Source organism: Tyto alba, unplaced genomic scaffold, assembly GCF_018691265.1.
Source record: "Tyto alba isolate M040663 unplaced genomic scaffold, T.alba_DEE_v4.0 Super-Scaffold_18, whole genome shotgun sequence".
Classification (NCBI taxonomy): Eukaryota; Metazoa; Chordata; class Aves; order Strigiformes; family Tytonidae; genus Tyto; species Tyto alba.
Genome location: NW_024881280.1, coordinates 31337087 through 31352655, shown reverse-complemented (window position 1 = coordinate 31352655; position 15569 = coordinate 31337087). Strand labels below are relative to the sequence as shown.

Here is a 15569-nt window from a genome sequence, read left to right as displayed (position 1 = left end):
ACCGTCCTGGCTTTCACGTCCCCATGTCCATGTTGCTCACGCCTTGCCAGCCATAACCTGCGTGAGGAAGAGGAAGATTGGGACCAGAAGGGCATGAGGACACGGACACACACAGCTGGCAGATGAGGGATGGTGAGAGCGTTTCTCCTGACAGCAGTGTCAGCACAAAGTTACAGCCTGAACTCACCTAAAAACTGGTTCCTGACTCTCCTACAGACAGTGTCTACACCCTTTTCCACCTGCTTTACTTGTGCTCATGAGGCTGCAGCACCATAACTACTAGTTACTGCTGATGTTTTTGCCTTATAAATATATATATATGTATATATTCAGTAAAACCATATTCTATAGTAAACCTGAAGTTGAAGATGCTTAATGACCTTCCTGGCAGGCAGACAAGGCTCCAGGGAAGTTCATGAGGTGGTTACCAAGGCAGTCCCCTCTTTGCTTTATCGCTGAATAGCAGCATGTAGCATAAAAAAAAAAAAAAAAACAAAAAAAAAAAAACAAAAAAAAGAAAACAAAAAAAAAAAAACAAAACCAAAAACAAACAACACTTGAACTTTTCACTCTGTAATGTCAAGTTTAGTCTCTCCTCTATTCAGAGGAAATCAGAGTTATAAATAGTCCTACCCTGCTTTTCATGCAGTTTACAGTATTAAGAATTCTTCTTTCTGGTGTTGAAAGCTGCAGGGTTTCCACTCAAGGAGTCCAACCTTATCAGTTAAAGTGGCTATTTAAAATAGAACTATGGTACCATTACAATGATAACAGAAGTAACTGAATGTACTTTCTGATGGGTCCTTCTGCCTGCCCTCTGATGAGTCAGAGGTTGTCTGAAGAGGTTTGACTTGGTAAGGATAGGATGTACATTTGCTCCTTGGATTGTCCTACTCCAACTGAAAAGTCCCTTTAGCACCTATTCATAAACAGTCCAGGAGCCTTGTGGTGATATGAACTACATGTGATGGAGTCTATCTCATCCCACAACAAGCTTAGCTCTGTAATATGCCAAGGGGCATACAATTGCATCTATAGGGCACTACTGGGCCTTTCCAAGCACTTTAAGATAGCTCATGTGAGTTGATTCAATTGGAAATCTGCACTGATTATATAGACTGAGCACACTCCCTCCTTTCTTCCATACACAGGGTATCTACCAAAGAAAGGAAGGTTATATTTTGGGGGGGAATCACAGGTGAGGCACTAAACCAGGAACCATTTATGATTTATTTATTTTTTCACCACCATTCCTCTGTAAATCTTAGCGGTATTTCTTCCATTGCCTGAGTCTTAAAGAATAGGAACTGCTTTTGCTGCTCTACTGAGACATCCCTTCTGAGAACTATCATCTGTCCTGAGCTTGTCCACAGACAGACTCAGTCTCACAGGCTGGTTCCCTCTCGTGGGATCACTCAGGCTGGCAGGGACCCCAGGAGGTCTCTAGCCCAAACTCCTGCTCAAGGCTTCATCCAGCCCTGTCTAGAAAACCACCCATGAAAGTCTTCAGGTGCTACCTAAATAGATGGCTTCATCTGAGAAGTCAGTGTCACAAATACCAGCACATACTTCAGTTCATTCACTTTAGCTATGAAGTGAAAGATCCCATGTTTCTGACCTCAACCGGTATCACAGATTTACACCTTTTTCATCTCCACTCAAGTTCAGAAGGGATCCAAAATAAATGCAATTAAAATTAATTTTAAAAACGGGAGGTTGTTTTCCTATGTTTTCTGAGTCTTTAAGAAATGTTAAGGTTACATCTTTAGGTTTTTCTCTGCAAATGTGAGGGTTGTTTCTCTTTCTGGAAAAAAAATAAGATTTCTGTCTATCTTCACTCTACTTCCTGATTCCAGCAGGCAGGGTCTTAGCAAAAAGACTTGCAAAACAGAGGAAGTTATTGCAAGAGCTGCCAACACTTCCACAAAAATATCTGTATCACAAAGATCATCTGCACAACTGGCCACTCTTATTAACGAAGCTAAATTTTGAGAAGGCTGCAGTAACTGGGCTATCCTCCCATTTTTTCCCATGACCTCACTCATGCATGGACTTCAATGCAGTTCATGTGGGAAAATACCACCTGACCATGCTGTGCCCTGTTAGCAACAGGGCCTTCAGCCTCTGAATTTGTTAATCCAGCCTCAACAGCATGTATTAAAAGAAAAGTTAACAAAATTAAAAAGGAAAATCTGCCATAATGGCCATAGTGGCCAGGGTGCCAGAGGAGTGCAATAGGCAAGTCCATTATCAGCATCTGAAGGTGTCTGAGCCAACAAAAAGCATCTACTGAGTTGTTCTTAGTCAATCTTCCTCCTCTTTCCTGCCTTGTGCTCACTCGGTGAGTGCCCTCGCGTAGCACTCTGACCTCCTGACCCATGCAGGGACACAGGCAGGAATTTCTATCATTTGCATCTGAGCTCTGCCATCGTGCCAGGCGTGCTCACAGCCCTCACCTCAGGCTGGCTGGGCTGTAAAGATCAGGGCTTTCAGCAGCTTTGTTCCTAACTCAGTGTGCAAAGATGAACGAAGTCCATCCCCGTGTTGCCCTAATGTCCTTCTAAACATGCTCCTGCCTGATTACTGTTGTTTAATTACCATCAGTTATGGCTACAGGACAGTCAGAATGACTGCACGTGCCCTTTTTATCCTGTGCAAATGACATTAGTCTATAATAAAAAAGACTTCCCCACCCCCATATGTGCTTGGGAAGGAGGAATGGAAGTGTAGAAGTGGCTGAAGTAACTTTGTAATGATAGGCAAAGTTGGCTTTGAGAGTTAAGCTTGCTTTCACAGCATTAGACTGTACTTATTTGGGATTATTAAGGCAAGAAAGTAGATTGTGAAAGCCCTCAAATAATCTCTTCTCTTTTCCGATTGATTTCACTCTTCCTAAAATCCAGTGTGCAAAGGAACACCTTTGCTCATCTAAATTGCTGTTTCAACTCCCCAGCAAGGCCAGCCTTCCTGCTGCCTCTAGACCTGGTGTAACTCTTCTTTCTGTCCTGAAGGACAGAGCTCAGTGGGTGATGGGTGTTCAAAGTGGTCAGGTCCTCACGAACTTTCATGGCAAACAGATCTCTTTTGGTAAAAGCAGCTAGAGAATTAACCAGGCAAGTAAACTGCTGCTGTGAGTTTCACTTTAGTTGTGTCCTTTTAAATCCCCACTGTCCATCTCAAGCATTTAGTATTAGGCTTCAGCCTGTACTTCCTGAGCTGGGTCTTACTTTAAGAAAGGTCAAATAAGGTGATCAGAGCAGTACATTGGATTTCTTTATCAACATTCTTTTTGCTACCAGACTTGCAACTTTGCAGCAATACTCAGTGCTTGCTCTTAAACTGCTTTTGAGTGTAATAATTGCCTGTATCTTTTCTGTCAAGGTATACAGTGGGTCCTTACCACAAGGCCATAACATATAACCTTAAGCTGTCCATAAACCAGAAATCGAATATAATCTACTGTGTCCAATGGCACTGTGTCTTACTTTTCAAAGGTGGTATTTATCACGATCTGGACATTTTTGTATTACTTGGAGGTCATTTATTTTGGCTTTCCTATTTGATTGTGTTAAGATTATTTCAAGACCTCTGTTATGATCCAGCTTGTTCAATATTTATCTCCAGAGAAGCCAGGAAGGTCAGAGGAGGCAGTTTTAATTTAAATCTCAGAATTTTCTTGTAATAAACAAAATAACTACACTACAGACAAGGCTTCACTACAAACCCCTCCTTCAGCTGTGCACTCATTGATTTTGGGGGCTGAACTCATCCTTGGCTCGGTGCATTGGAAAAGATGTTTCTGAACAGCTACACCTGGTGACAGATTGTCCCACCCGGGTACAGTTTAAATAAGGAACAAGGACAGCAACTCCACAGTGTAGGCTCATGTGAACAGCCTTGGGAAAATAAACCTCCAAGTGAGCAAAGCCAGCTGCCAGGGGAGGCAGGAACACGATTACAAGAGCGGGCATCCGTAGCAGGATCAGTCCAGCCTCAAACCCCATAGGACATGAGCCCGAGGAGTTCAATACTGACTTGACAAATCAATTCCATAGTTATTTCTATTAAAATTTCCAACAAAATGAATATGTTCTTCTTTATTCAGTGCAATTGCAGATACTTCTCCTGTTTAACATAAATTTGCATATTTGGAAATTAATCACAGCCTCTTCTTTTGGTACAGAAGAGTTTGGAAAACAATTACTACACATTCTGCACCAAAGCGTATGTGGCAGAGTCCTGAGAGGTATATGGTCAACTCATGCGTTTCATGAAATTAAATTATTTCCACCTATAATTTACAAGATTTCCCAGAAAAAAAAGGAAGCATTACACCCAGTATATGCTGCTAGAGCATTCTTCTATTAAAGGACTTTGCCCCTGTGGCATAAATCTTTGTGAATGTAAAAGTTACTGTCACTACCTGCACAAAGTCATCTATCATACTCAGATGCTTCATTCAAGCTCTTAGTATATGTTACTTCAAACATGCACATTTACTTTAAACACCTGATTCTTTTATTTTTAATACTGCTGCAACATGATTGACGTCAGAGGCATGATTTCTGACTGCATACACATAAAGGGGAAGGAGAACCAGGACCTGAGGTTACCAGCAGTTTGCTGAGAAGAGCCAAGGGTAGAAGTCAGCTGAAGAAATGGTGCTCAGTTCTTGAGGTATGGGAGGCCAGAGTTCCATTTTGGGATGAAACAGAATTAAGGGACAACTCTCAGAACTGAAAGTGCACAAAGTAGTTGAGGTTTTATCAGAGCTTGGGAGATATCTCCCAACACTGCAGCTCTAAATGGAAGAAATCTTATAACAAGACTTCTCTCTGGGAGGTTTCCACTGTTCTGAGTAAGAAGTAAGGCATCCTTCAGGCCAGGAAGCAAAACCACAGAGATCCAAGGCTTTGAAAGTTGCCAGGTTTCACAACTTTCTGATGAACCACGTGGTGTCTGCTGTTGGGTCTCTACCATACCTGCTGCTGTGAACAGGCTTTAGCCTTCCTGTGTCTGGAGGAATTACAACCAAAGATGAAGAATCAGAAGAAATATTTTAAAATCTAGTCTCTTCATTCTCCTGTTTTATGTTTCTAAGGACTACTTCACAGAACAGGTGAAAATTCCTCATGAAAAAATGGAAATGGAATTAATCTCTTGACACTTACCTAGCGGGTTTTTGGGGGATTTCTATTTAAAAAAAAAAAAAAAAAAAAAAAAATCACAATTAGATCTGGTCTTCCCCTCAGAATACCATACTTCCCTAAATATTTCATCAAATGTCAACAAAGCAGATCTGATATGGGGAAAAGAAAGAGAAATATAATTATCCACCATTATTTGGCAGTGCAATGCTAGGAAGCTTCTGGGGTTTGTACTTCATGGAATGGCCACCTATATATGGGCTGGGCAGCAAGTTCTGTACCATCATTACAATACTGGGGAAAACCTCTTCAGATGCTATCCAAAAATTAGGATGGGGTGAAAATGGCTTTTCACAAACAGCTGAGCAGAAAAGCTTGCTGTTTAAAGCTACAGAAGATAAGAGATGGACATCACTGTAGAGATGGCACAGAGCCATCATGTCACCTCTAAGGATAACACATCTTTCTTTGTGTCATTTGTGAATCTGAGATTACACTGAGTCCTTATGAGAAGGACAAAAATCAGCTGGCAAGGCTCTCCAAAACAGTAAGCTGGGATGGGCTGCAATCTGAATTTTAAATGGAAGGGAGGATTTCCATAAAATCTGAACTATATATGTCAAGGCAAATTCAGCATTCAGTTTACATCTGAACGCATCACGTCTGTGGAGCGTAACAAGCTGAACCGAGGTAATAGGGAGAAGAACTTGTTCCCACTTCTTGCAACTCTGTAGGAGGAGTCAGCTCTCAGAAAGGGACAAACAGCTCTCCGTGGGGCACATCGCAGAGATTGTCGATTATGTGATACTCAGAAAGGAAATACTAGGAGCAGGCCAGAGAAACCAAAGCCGCTTGTCCCCAGTACAGCTGGGAAGGGGGATTCTCAAATGTCAGGGGAATTACAGCTGCTGCTTTTGAAGGGCACTGGAAGGGCACCCACTCTACTCCACTTCTTGCAGACTCAGAGATCAGGCAGGTGTCAGGAGGATTCACCTCTCTCTTTGCGATGCTCAGCAGCAAGCTGAAGCCTCCTTTCAGCAAGCACAGAAGAACTAAAGAGAGACTTTCTGGAGTTAAAGGCTGGGTGCCTGGAGAAACCCTGCCAGTCTGCAGTGGTCCTTTACACACCCTCAGGAAGTAGAACATTGAATTTTCAACAGACTTGCATTCCACAGCAAGCTAGCACCTCTGGGGGCCTCAGACATCTCCTACCCTGATCCTTACAGAATACCAGGGAAGAGTGAAGGGCACTTCACTAAGCTAAAGCAACCCAGACATACCAGGGTATTTAGCAAGGAAGCTCAGATTTTAGTCTTTTTTCTTTTAAAGCATTCAGACAACTTACCATTTTATTTCCTAAAGAAGTTTAGAAAGCAGCTGGAGTAACACAGAGAATAAATCAAAGCTAATGTATTAGATTAGACCAAGACACAGAAGATTTACCATCTCCCCTTGCACCAGATACTACTTTGGCTTTACTAACAGGAATTAATTTGATTTTTTCTAAACTCAAAAGCCAGGCTACTTACCCTAAATTAGAATGGAAGTAAAAGCACGATCGTTTCTCTGCCCAATGTGTTTCTGTCAAAACAGTGCAGTATGGAGAACTGAGAGGCTTTCTACAGCTCAACACTGACAGAACTCAGGCTAAAAATAATGTGAATATCCACCATCGGAATGCATCAGCCTGATGGCTGCACATGTGATAGAAGTTCTCCTGCTTTTTGAACGAGAGCTAATTTTTAATTACCCTTCTCCACTTAATTTGCAGCTTGTTTGAAAGGGGTGGAGACTGATTTAATTCTTGTTCCTACCAGAAAGCTGTGTCTCTGAACCCATCCTTTGTGTTAAGTTATGATCAATCAGAAATAGCAAGCAAGTTGGAAAAAACATGGAAGAAAAGTCTTATCCAGATAGGCTAGCTCACAGTGAAATCTCTGTACTACATTTTACTTCGCCTGTCCTCAAAGAAATTAGATTTTATGAAACAGGACACAAGTCAAGAGGTAACATTTCCATAAATGACTTTTTTAGGATGGCAGGATTCAGTTTTTAAACTTTTATCCAAAGGAAACCTTGAATCAGCAAAAAACAATTCCCCACCACACAAAACCTAAGCCCTAGGTCAACTTCAAATAACTAAATAAAGAAAAAAAAAAACCCCTTGTATTCTTAATCTGGACGCCTGAAGTTGTGGCAAAAGGTTTGCCATTCCTGCCCTCATGCAGGAGCCCCGAACAACGTGCAGCATCTCTGCAATTGCGTGCCCCAAGGTGCACAGAGATGAGAGACAAAGCTTTCCTGGGGGCCGGGGTTATGCCGCAGCCACGCGGGCAGCTGCGCTCCGTGCAGGAGCAACGCTGCTACAGCCTCTGCTCTCTGCTTGAGATTAGGGCAGATTAAGAGAATCCCTTGTCCCTCTGGCTTTAAAGTCTGTTTACGATGCAGAGTTATGCAAAGCAACATATGAGAAGGAAAAAAATTCACTCGAGCAAGTGTCAAGGAGGAAGAAGTAAGCCACAACGTTGATCAGCGGAAACATGAGTGTTTTAGCAGAGAGTAAAGCATATACATACCCTGGGGGCTGGCTTTGGGGCAGAGCTCAGTGACACGGGATTTGGATGTGTTCGTATAAATAAATAGCGTGAAGTTATTTTGATGGACCCTTTCAAGTCCATGTTTCTATGACTATCCTAAAATTCCCATGTTTACAAATATTTCTTGGAAAGTGGAAATCATATGCCTTACCCGTCCCTTTACACGGAGGGCTGCATCAGACGTGGCTGACTCTGAACTGGGTTCATTTTGGCTCGCCCACAGCAGCCTTGGCTGTCCGACCGGGAACAGCACCGATACCACCAGCCCCGAGACCCAGATGCTTCCCAGAAACAGCAAGGCGTTGAAAACAGTCGAACAGTTTAGGAGTAACTAGTTGTTCAGTATGACTGTATGAGGTGCATGAAAGGGAACGTAGCAGATGTCAGATGCCTGCTGGGCCCCAAATTCGGTGACAGAAATAGAGACAGATTCAGTGAGTTAACAAGGCTTATTCTGTCAGTGCCTTGTGCTTTTCTCAGGACTTCCACCCGGTGAAAGGCAGCTCCTCTCACTTGATCAAAGCGCTGACCTGCTCATCTGAGGGTGCTTTATTTTCCTGTTGTGAGTCTGTGAATGATAACACAGGGTGCAGAACCACAGGGGAGCTGAGGTAAAGCAGCTGCAGGAAATATTAACTGAAATACACGGTAAAAGTGAGATCTGCTGCCAGTCACAAAAGGAACCCGCTCGTTGCAAGTGAGATGACATAAATACTGATGATCACAAGAGAATTCAGTACAAATAATCAGAGCAAGACCAAAAACTGTAAAGAACTTACTTGATTTTTCTTCTTTAATATTGTACTCCACCACACCGGGAGTCTCGTTCTGCTCTGGCAGGCGGACTGCAAGGACCATGTTTTTCAAGTTACGGTCTTTTCTAACCAAGAATTTCTGAAAATGGAAGGGAATCAAGATCTTAGCTACATTCCATGAGCTTCTGAACTTTATTTTAGGTCACTGGTAATGAAGTTTTTTATCAGTACAATCCACCTTTAAATGATCTTATTTTAGCCTCATTCCACTTGGTTGAACTTTACATGACAAAAATAATGAACAAAGAGACATTTCATTTGTGTGAAATTCGGACCTGCAAAGGAACCAGCAAAATTTCTGTGCATCACTGATGTCCCACTTAAGTCTAAGGCAAACTATTTCACTAACTGGAGAGTATAAAGCTGCACCCACAATTTGTCAAGTGACGCTCCTCCTGTAAGTGCCCTAAATCATGGCCAACTCACCCTAGAATGTCCCAGGCTGGGTCTAAAGCAAGGGAGTCACTTGTACATTGAGAGGGAAAGGAATCAAGTGTCCACAAGTGGAACATAAGGCCAAAGGCTCTGGTGAACACAGTGTCTCATGGCAGGGATTTTTCACAGGACCAGAAGTTCACTCATGCTGGCAGGGACCCCAGGAGGGTTCTTGTCCAACCCTCTGGGTGAAACCATGGGGCCAGAGAGGTTGGAGGCTGCACAACCTCTTCAGACAACCTGTCCCACCACTTACTCTCCTCAGAGGGACAAAGTGTTTCCCCGTGCCCAGTCCGAACCTCTCCAGTTTCAATGTATGCCTGTTGCCTCTTGCCCCCCCCCCACGCAGTGCCGAGCAGAGCCTGGCTCCCTCTTCTCCGTGACCTCGCTGTAGGTACCGGGGGGGCTGCTCCGTGCTCCCCCCGAAGTTGTCTCTCCTCCCGGTTGAACAAACCCTGGTCCTACAGCCTCTCCCCAGTGGGTCTTTGCCCAGCTTGCTGCCCACCACCCCTGCAGGGCCTTTTCCACGGAGCTGCCCAGCCAGGCAGTGCCAGCCCGCATTGCTGCTGGGGCTCTGCCTTTCCTGGGGGGGCAGCGCTTTGCCTTTGCCCTTGTTGAATTTCAGAAGGCTCCTGCTAGCCCTGTCCCCCCAGCTTGTCTAAAATCCCTCTGGATGTCAATACCGACTTCAGGTATATTGACTGGTCCCAAAATCACAGATCAGATACAGTTGGAAGGAACACTGGAGATCATCTAGTCCAACCCCTACGCTCAAAGACAGGTCGACTACAGCAGGTCACTCAGGATTGTGTCTCGTTGGGATTTTATTATCTCCAAGGATGGAGTGTCTACAGCCTCCTGGGCAACCTGTTCTTCTGTTCAATAATCCTGACAGTAAAAAAAAAAGATTTTCTTAATGTTTAAACAGAATTTCCTGTATTTCAATTTATGCCCACTGTGCCTCATCCTTTCACTGGATACTACTCACAAAGGTCTGGCTCAATCTTCTGTATTCTCTCCTATCAGGTATTCATACACATTCATAAGAGGCCCCTGAGTATCTAATTGGAACCAGTGGAATCACTGTAGCCATTGGTTCCCACCAATGGGACCAGTGAATTCTTAAAAAAAAAAAAAAAAAAAAGAAAAAAGAAGACAGAGGAAAGGGGAAGAAGAAAGAGGAAAGAAAAATGAAAATAGAAAAAATAGAAAATAAAAAGAAGAAAAAACCAAAGAAGACAGAAGGAAAAAGAGAAAGAAAAAGAGAAAGAAAAGGAAAAAGGAAAAGAAAGAAAAAGAAAAAGAGAAAGAGAAAGAGAAAGAAAAAGAAAAAGAAAAAAAAGAAAAAGAAAAAGAAAAAGAAAAAGAAAAAGAAAAAGAAAAAGAAAAAGAAAAAGAAAAAGAAAAAGAAAAAGAAAAAGAAAAAGAAAAAGAAAAAGAAAAAGAAAAAGAAAAAGAAAAAGAAAAAGAAAAAAAAAGAAAAAGAAAAAGAAAAAGAAAAAGAAAAAATAAAAAGAGAAAGAAAAAGAATAAAAAGAAAAAGAAAAAGAGAAAGGAGAAAAAGAAAGATAAAAGAAAAAAAAAAAAAACACAAAACACCTCATTCTTTGTATTGTGTGAGCTCCTAAGTATGTTTCTAATTAAAGCTTATTGTCAACAATATTTTTAGCTTGTACCTTGAAGCTGCAGATACAAAGACAAAGCAAACTTCACCTTTATCTGTTCTTTGATAACAGGTTTGGGAAGGAGAGAGACAAGGTATTTTTATAATAACTGAATTTAAAAAATGGGCTAATTCTAGAGTCTGGATATTAATATTAGAAAGACGAAGTGTGAGTTGATAAAATGATTAATCAACTATAATGCAGTGGAAATATATCAAAAAAACATTACTTTCTCGGACAGAGGAATTAAAAAAAGCTTGCCTGGAAGTCAGGACCTTTGTCTGCATGATTCCCAGTCATGAGAGCATCCCCTGTGACTTGGAAGCCCCCGTGCTAAACACGCAGCTCTGAGGCAGTTTCACAACCTCACACAGTGCCGTTTCCCTCGCCTCTGCCATTCATAAGGGGCTCAGGTCTACCAGTAGTGCAGAGAAAATCCAAATAAATGCATGGCAAACAGGTGCGTGCCTGAAACAGGCCTATTTCTAACGCAGGGAGGGCATCCCACACTTTTTTACATCGCAGAAAGTACCTGTAGGTAGGAAAAAGCCATGGAGGCTCTCCCTTCCCCAGGTCCCACCACCCACACGACACCGTCCCTCTAACCCACCTCGGGACACTACCGCACCCCTGGATCTCAGGTGGCACTATCTCACATTGCATCTGTCAAGTGCCTCATCTGATATTAAATTTAAGCAATGAGAGAAGCGAAACCTGGAAATGAATCACTTCTGTTTTCCTGATCAGCATGACTCGTTGCCATGGCTCCGAAAGCTAAAATTGGACCGGGGCTGCTCAGATGAGAGTGAGGTGGGTTTTCTCAGCTGTACCTAACCCTACTGCCTGGTGAGGACCAGTACACAAACCAATCTCTTCCATTTTCACTGGCGATGGGAAATGTGCGGTGCTGATTTGGCTCCAGGTGGGCTCAGAGTGGGCAGGAGAGCCTGCCCTTGCCGTGGGACGCCTCTGGTACATCAGCTCTTCTCCTGCCTGCTTTGGGCTGCAGCTGAAGATGGTGCCCAAGGATGGTGTGAGCAGGAGGATCAGAGGCAAGATTTATCCCTAAATCTCTGAGGTGGGGAACGTCCCTGCTTGCAGGGAGTGGCTAATGACTGAGGAGGCTCGGGACCATACACGGCTGTGTCAGACACTCGCTCAGGTCTTCCTTTACAGTCAGCGTGGAAAACCAAAGAGAATAATTTTCCCAATTTATTTGAGAAGCCTGGTTCCCTGTGAGGCACATTGCACAGTCCAGGTGGGTCAGGAGAGTCCCACTGGAGGTTGTCACTCGGCTGTGCCAGCTTTTAACCCTGGGATAGGCTGACTCAGCCAAGGGACAGGTCCAAACCTCCTCAGAGCAGGAGTGAGTGAATTCCCCTTGTGCTCTGGCATCAGCTCAGGTCGTTTACACCTGCCCTTCCCCATAACCCAACCGGGACACCTCCTCCCTGCCATGCCTCGCCTCCAAGACCCTGGGAATGGGGAGCTCCCTTTCCTACACAGCCATTTCCCTTAAGCAAGTGCTGAGCTTTGCACAAGTCTGCCACTTCCTAACACTCAGCTTATGGGGATCAGATACCAATTATTGCAATAAAAACGACACCCAGCATCTCCCAAAATCTAAGGGTCTTATCTTCAGGGATTTTTTTTTATTATTGCTCCAAATTAGAATAGTCAACATACCTACGGGTGAATGGGAAGGCATCTCCATGTACCTACATGCTAAGTAAATAAAACCGGAGACGAGATTTCTTGCTTCCCCAAAGCAATTGTATCTGTCTTGCGTCACTGTGAGTGGATAAAGCATCGAAAGGTAATGGAAACAGAGAGCATAGTCTGCTAAATAGTTTTGCTTCCACATCAAAAAAAACTGCTGCTCTCCTAACCAGCCTCACCAAGGACAGGAAATGTGTTTGTCTGAACCAAAACCGCATTGGACTTACCCCTGCTGTTTCTTTGCCAAGTATCACCCCAGCCCTTTCCTGATTCATGTTCAGCTGAAGCCAGACAGGACAGGTCTTAATGAGTTTATCAAGGATGCTGATCCCTGGAAGCGGGAGGCAGTTTTGCAGGGCAGTGGCTTGACAGAGATGTGTCTCTTTTCCCTCTTCACTGGTGTCTCTGATGGGGCTGAAACACAACAAGGGAGTCCCTTGTAAGCGGAACTTCAAATGGAAAACTTGGTCAGAGTAAAGACTGTAAATGCAAACACACAGGCACACACAGAGGTATTTACACACCAGGAGAGTTCCTCGAGGGGCATCAGACCAGATGCCTTGCTAAGACAGAGGCAAACTGCCTGTACAAGCCTTCGGCAGAGATATGCCCCATCGTAAGGACGACAGCCTCGTGCTAACGGTGCACACCTGGGTTTCAGACCACAGGCTTGCAGGGTGCTTTGAGCTGGTGGTTTCAGCTCATCTGTCTGCATAGCCTAAGCACAGGTACCCAGAGACAGGGCACGCACAGAGGCAGCCAGCACTGCAGAGGGTGAAGCATGCCTGTTCCCTGGACACCATCCTCCAACTGAAGAGCCAGAGCAATGTTTCATGGCTTCAAAGGGAGCGGGGTGGCAGAGGAAAGGGGCCGTGGGCCTCGCTAGAAGCTGGGAATACGCGCACCCCGAGCCAGACTGTCCATCCGAGGTGTGCAGGGGCCATCAGCCTGCAGCTCACCTTGTGCCCACGCCACTGCCAGCACTTCCCCCCATCACACAGGAGCTGCGATGGGCACCCGTGCGGTGTCTCACCCCGCTCCCAAGCTTGCCAGCAGTAGCCAGCGGCACCGCCAGCTGCTTTCACACTTTGGCAGCCGCCCTCTGCTTAGGTAGTCTGAAAAAAAAAGCAGACTAAAACCATCTCACTGTTTAAAAATAACACTCAGCGCTCCCCATCTCCACTGACTAGCCTGCGCCGGTGCTGGTGGTTGCAGAGGTGGGCACTCCTCCACCCCTGCAGCCAGGAAGCCACCGGTGGCTGCTCATGGGGAAGGGAAAATCCTCCACCTCCACCGTCCCTTCACAGAGCACAGGAGGAGGATGTGTCAGGGTGCATTCAGCAGCAAGCTACCCACTCCAAAAGAGGTTTCTTTGCTGGTTCCCAAAGGCTGATCTGCAGCACTGGAATAGTTCAGGGTTCAGCCCTGCCAACAGCTCTAGGCTGCTCAGCACCACGCAGCACATCCTGCGGGACAGCACTGAAAGGACACAGACAGAGCGAACCCTTTCCCTGCGCCCAGGGAAGGGAATGGGAGGGAGCGCAGGAAACGTGTGGAGAAACACCAGAGGGACCTTCAGGAGGGAGGAAATGAAGACCTGATTTCCTTCTTTATTTTCCTGCCACATTTGTCATTTTGACCAGTCCTAAAGACATAGTTGGAAGCTCCAAAAATCTGCATGGGAGATGCCGAGTGACAAGAAAGGGGCCATCCTGAGGCACCTCACAATAGGTGCCCAGTTGCACCTTATGTCTCAGAGCTTGTTCTCATCTGTACAAGACATAAGAATACTGAAATTATGCTGTTGAGAATATTAAAGATCTGGGACACGCTCTCCTTTAGATTGCTGTTCTGATCAGAGGCACAAAGAACCAATTCTATTTATTTTGAGTCCCTGCAGTCTAATGGCAGACTGGTATTAAATGCTAGTTTCTAGCAATGGCACTGATTCAACAAAGTGTTTGTACATGTGCTTAGCACTGCAGTCAGTGGGAATACTTGTGCTGAAAGGTCTGGTCATAAGAGCTCTACTGGATTAGGCTACAGCCTCATGGATACTGGCTTGTCATTCGTTTGATTAATTACCTTTAAAAGTAAAGAAAATGTAAGAGAACATACAGAAAATACATTTTTCTGTACCAGTTTTGCTGCTGAGAGGTCAGACCTGAAAAGAGGAGGACTCTCATTTTTGGTTTGGTGTTATTTCAATTCTTATTTTTTTTTCCTTTTATTTGTAAAGATACGGATCTTAAAGTAGTACATTTCAAATATGGTCGGACTTAAACCATTAAAAGAGAGTCCCTTCAAAGACCTAACCTGACACAGCATGCTTATCCCAAAAACTAAGTTTTATAAAAATAGCCTTTCAAATCCCCAAACCAACAGTGAGATTTTATTTTTAGTAGCTTTTTTCTTTTGCAACCCTACAGAGACAGCTTCCTTGGAAAATATATGTTCCTCTGCAATCCCAGTTGCTGATTCAGGGTATTAGTCCACAGAATCTTGATTTTAAACAGTTCTTGAGATCATAGCCAAGACAGTAAGAATGAGAGAACTGTGCTGACAAAAGTAAATAGAAATAAGTGAAACACTCTCTCTTCACTTGTGATAAAAGCCCAGCTTGTCACACAGGTGAGGAAATTTCTTTCAGATGCAACAGCATATGATTTTAATCAGTATCATCTGGGCATACGAAGTAAAACAGTGGAGGGTAGCTTTTGGAAGTTAACCTGATTCATCTCAGTTTCTTTCTTTACAGTAGAAACCAAAAGAAATGCCTAGTAGCCATTTGAAAGGAAAATGTTGGATGGCAACATGCATACTCAGTAATGGGAAGGAAGTAATGAGCTGAAGGAAAAGAAAGGTGAGTTATAATATAATGTTCCATACAACTGTTAGCAAAATCTACTCCCCAAATTAGTCACACAAGCACAAATCTGATCTTGCCAATGATGTGTGAAACCTAGATCGAAAGGAGGCTAATGCTGATAATGTCTTGCTGTGGCACCAGAAGGTGACATGCATTGCAATAGCTCCAGCTGTGCCACTTCGTTACCCCTTAATTATGTAAGGCAAAAAGAAAAGGGCCAGCCAAACACTGACGCACAAGAATCCCGTTGCTTGGAGGGAAATGAAGGATATCAACAAAGACAAGGAAGGAATACAAAGCAGCTTGGGGCTGGTGAGCACCAG

The 15569-nt window shown here is 43.9% G+C and overlaps 1 protein-coding gene across 1 annotated transcript in view; it reads right to left on the bottom strand.

The window, feature by feature from the left end:
* LOC104364630 (ras and Rab interactor 3) overlaps positions 1 to 15569 on the bottom strand; it is a 170495-nt gene that overhangs the window by 35015 nt on the left and 119911 nt on the right. Inside the window, exons 19-20 of the mRNA XM_042790979.1 lie at positions 12605 to 12791; positions 8524 to 8638 (exon numbers count right to left, since the gene is read on the bottom strand). Coding sequence (XP_042646913.1) covers positions 8524 to 8638; positions 12605 to 12791 — 302 coding nt within the window. The remainder of the gene's footprint in view (positions 1 to 8523; positions 8639 to 12604; positions 12792 to 15569) is intronic.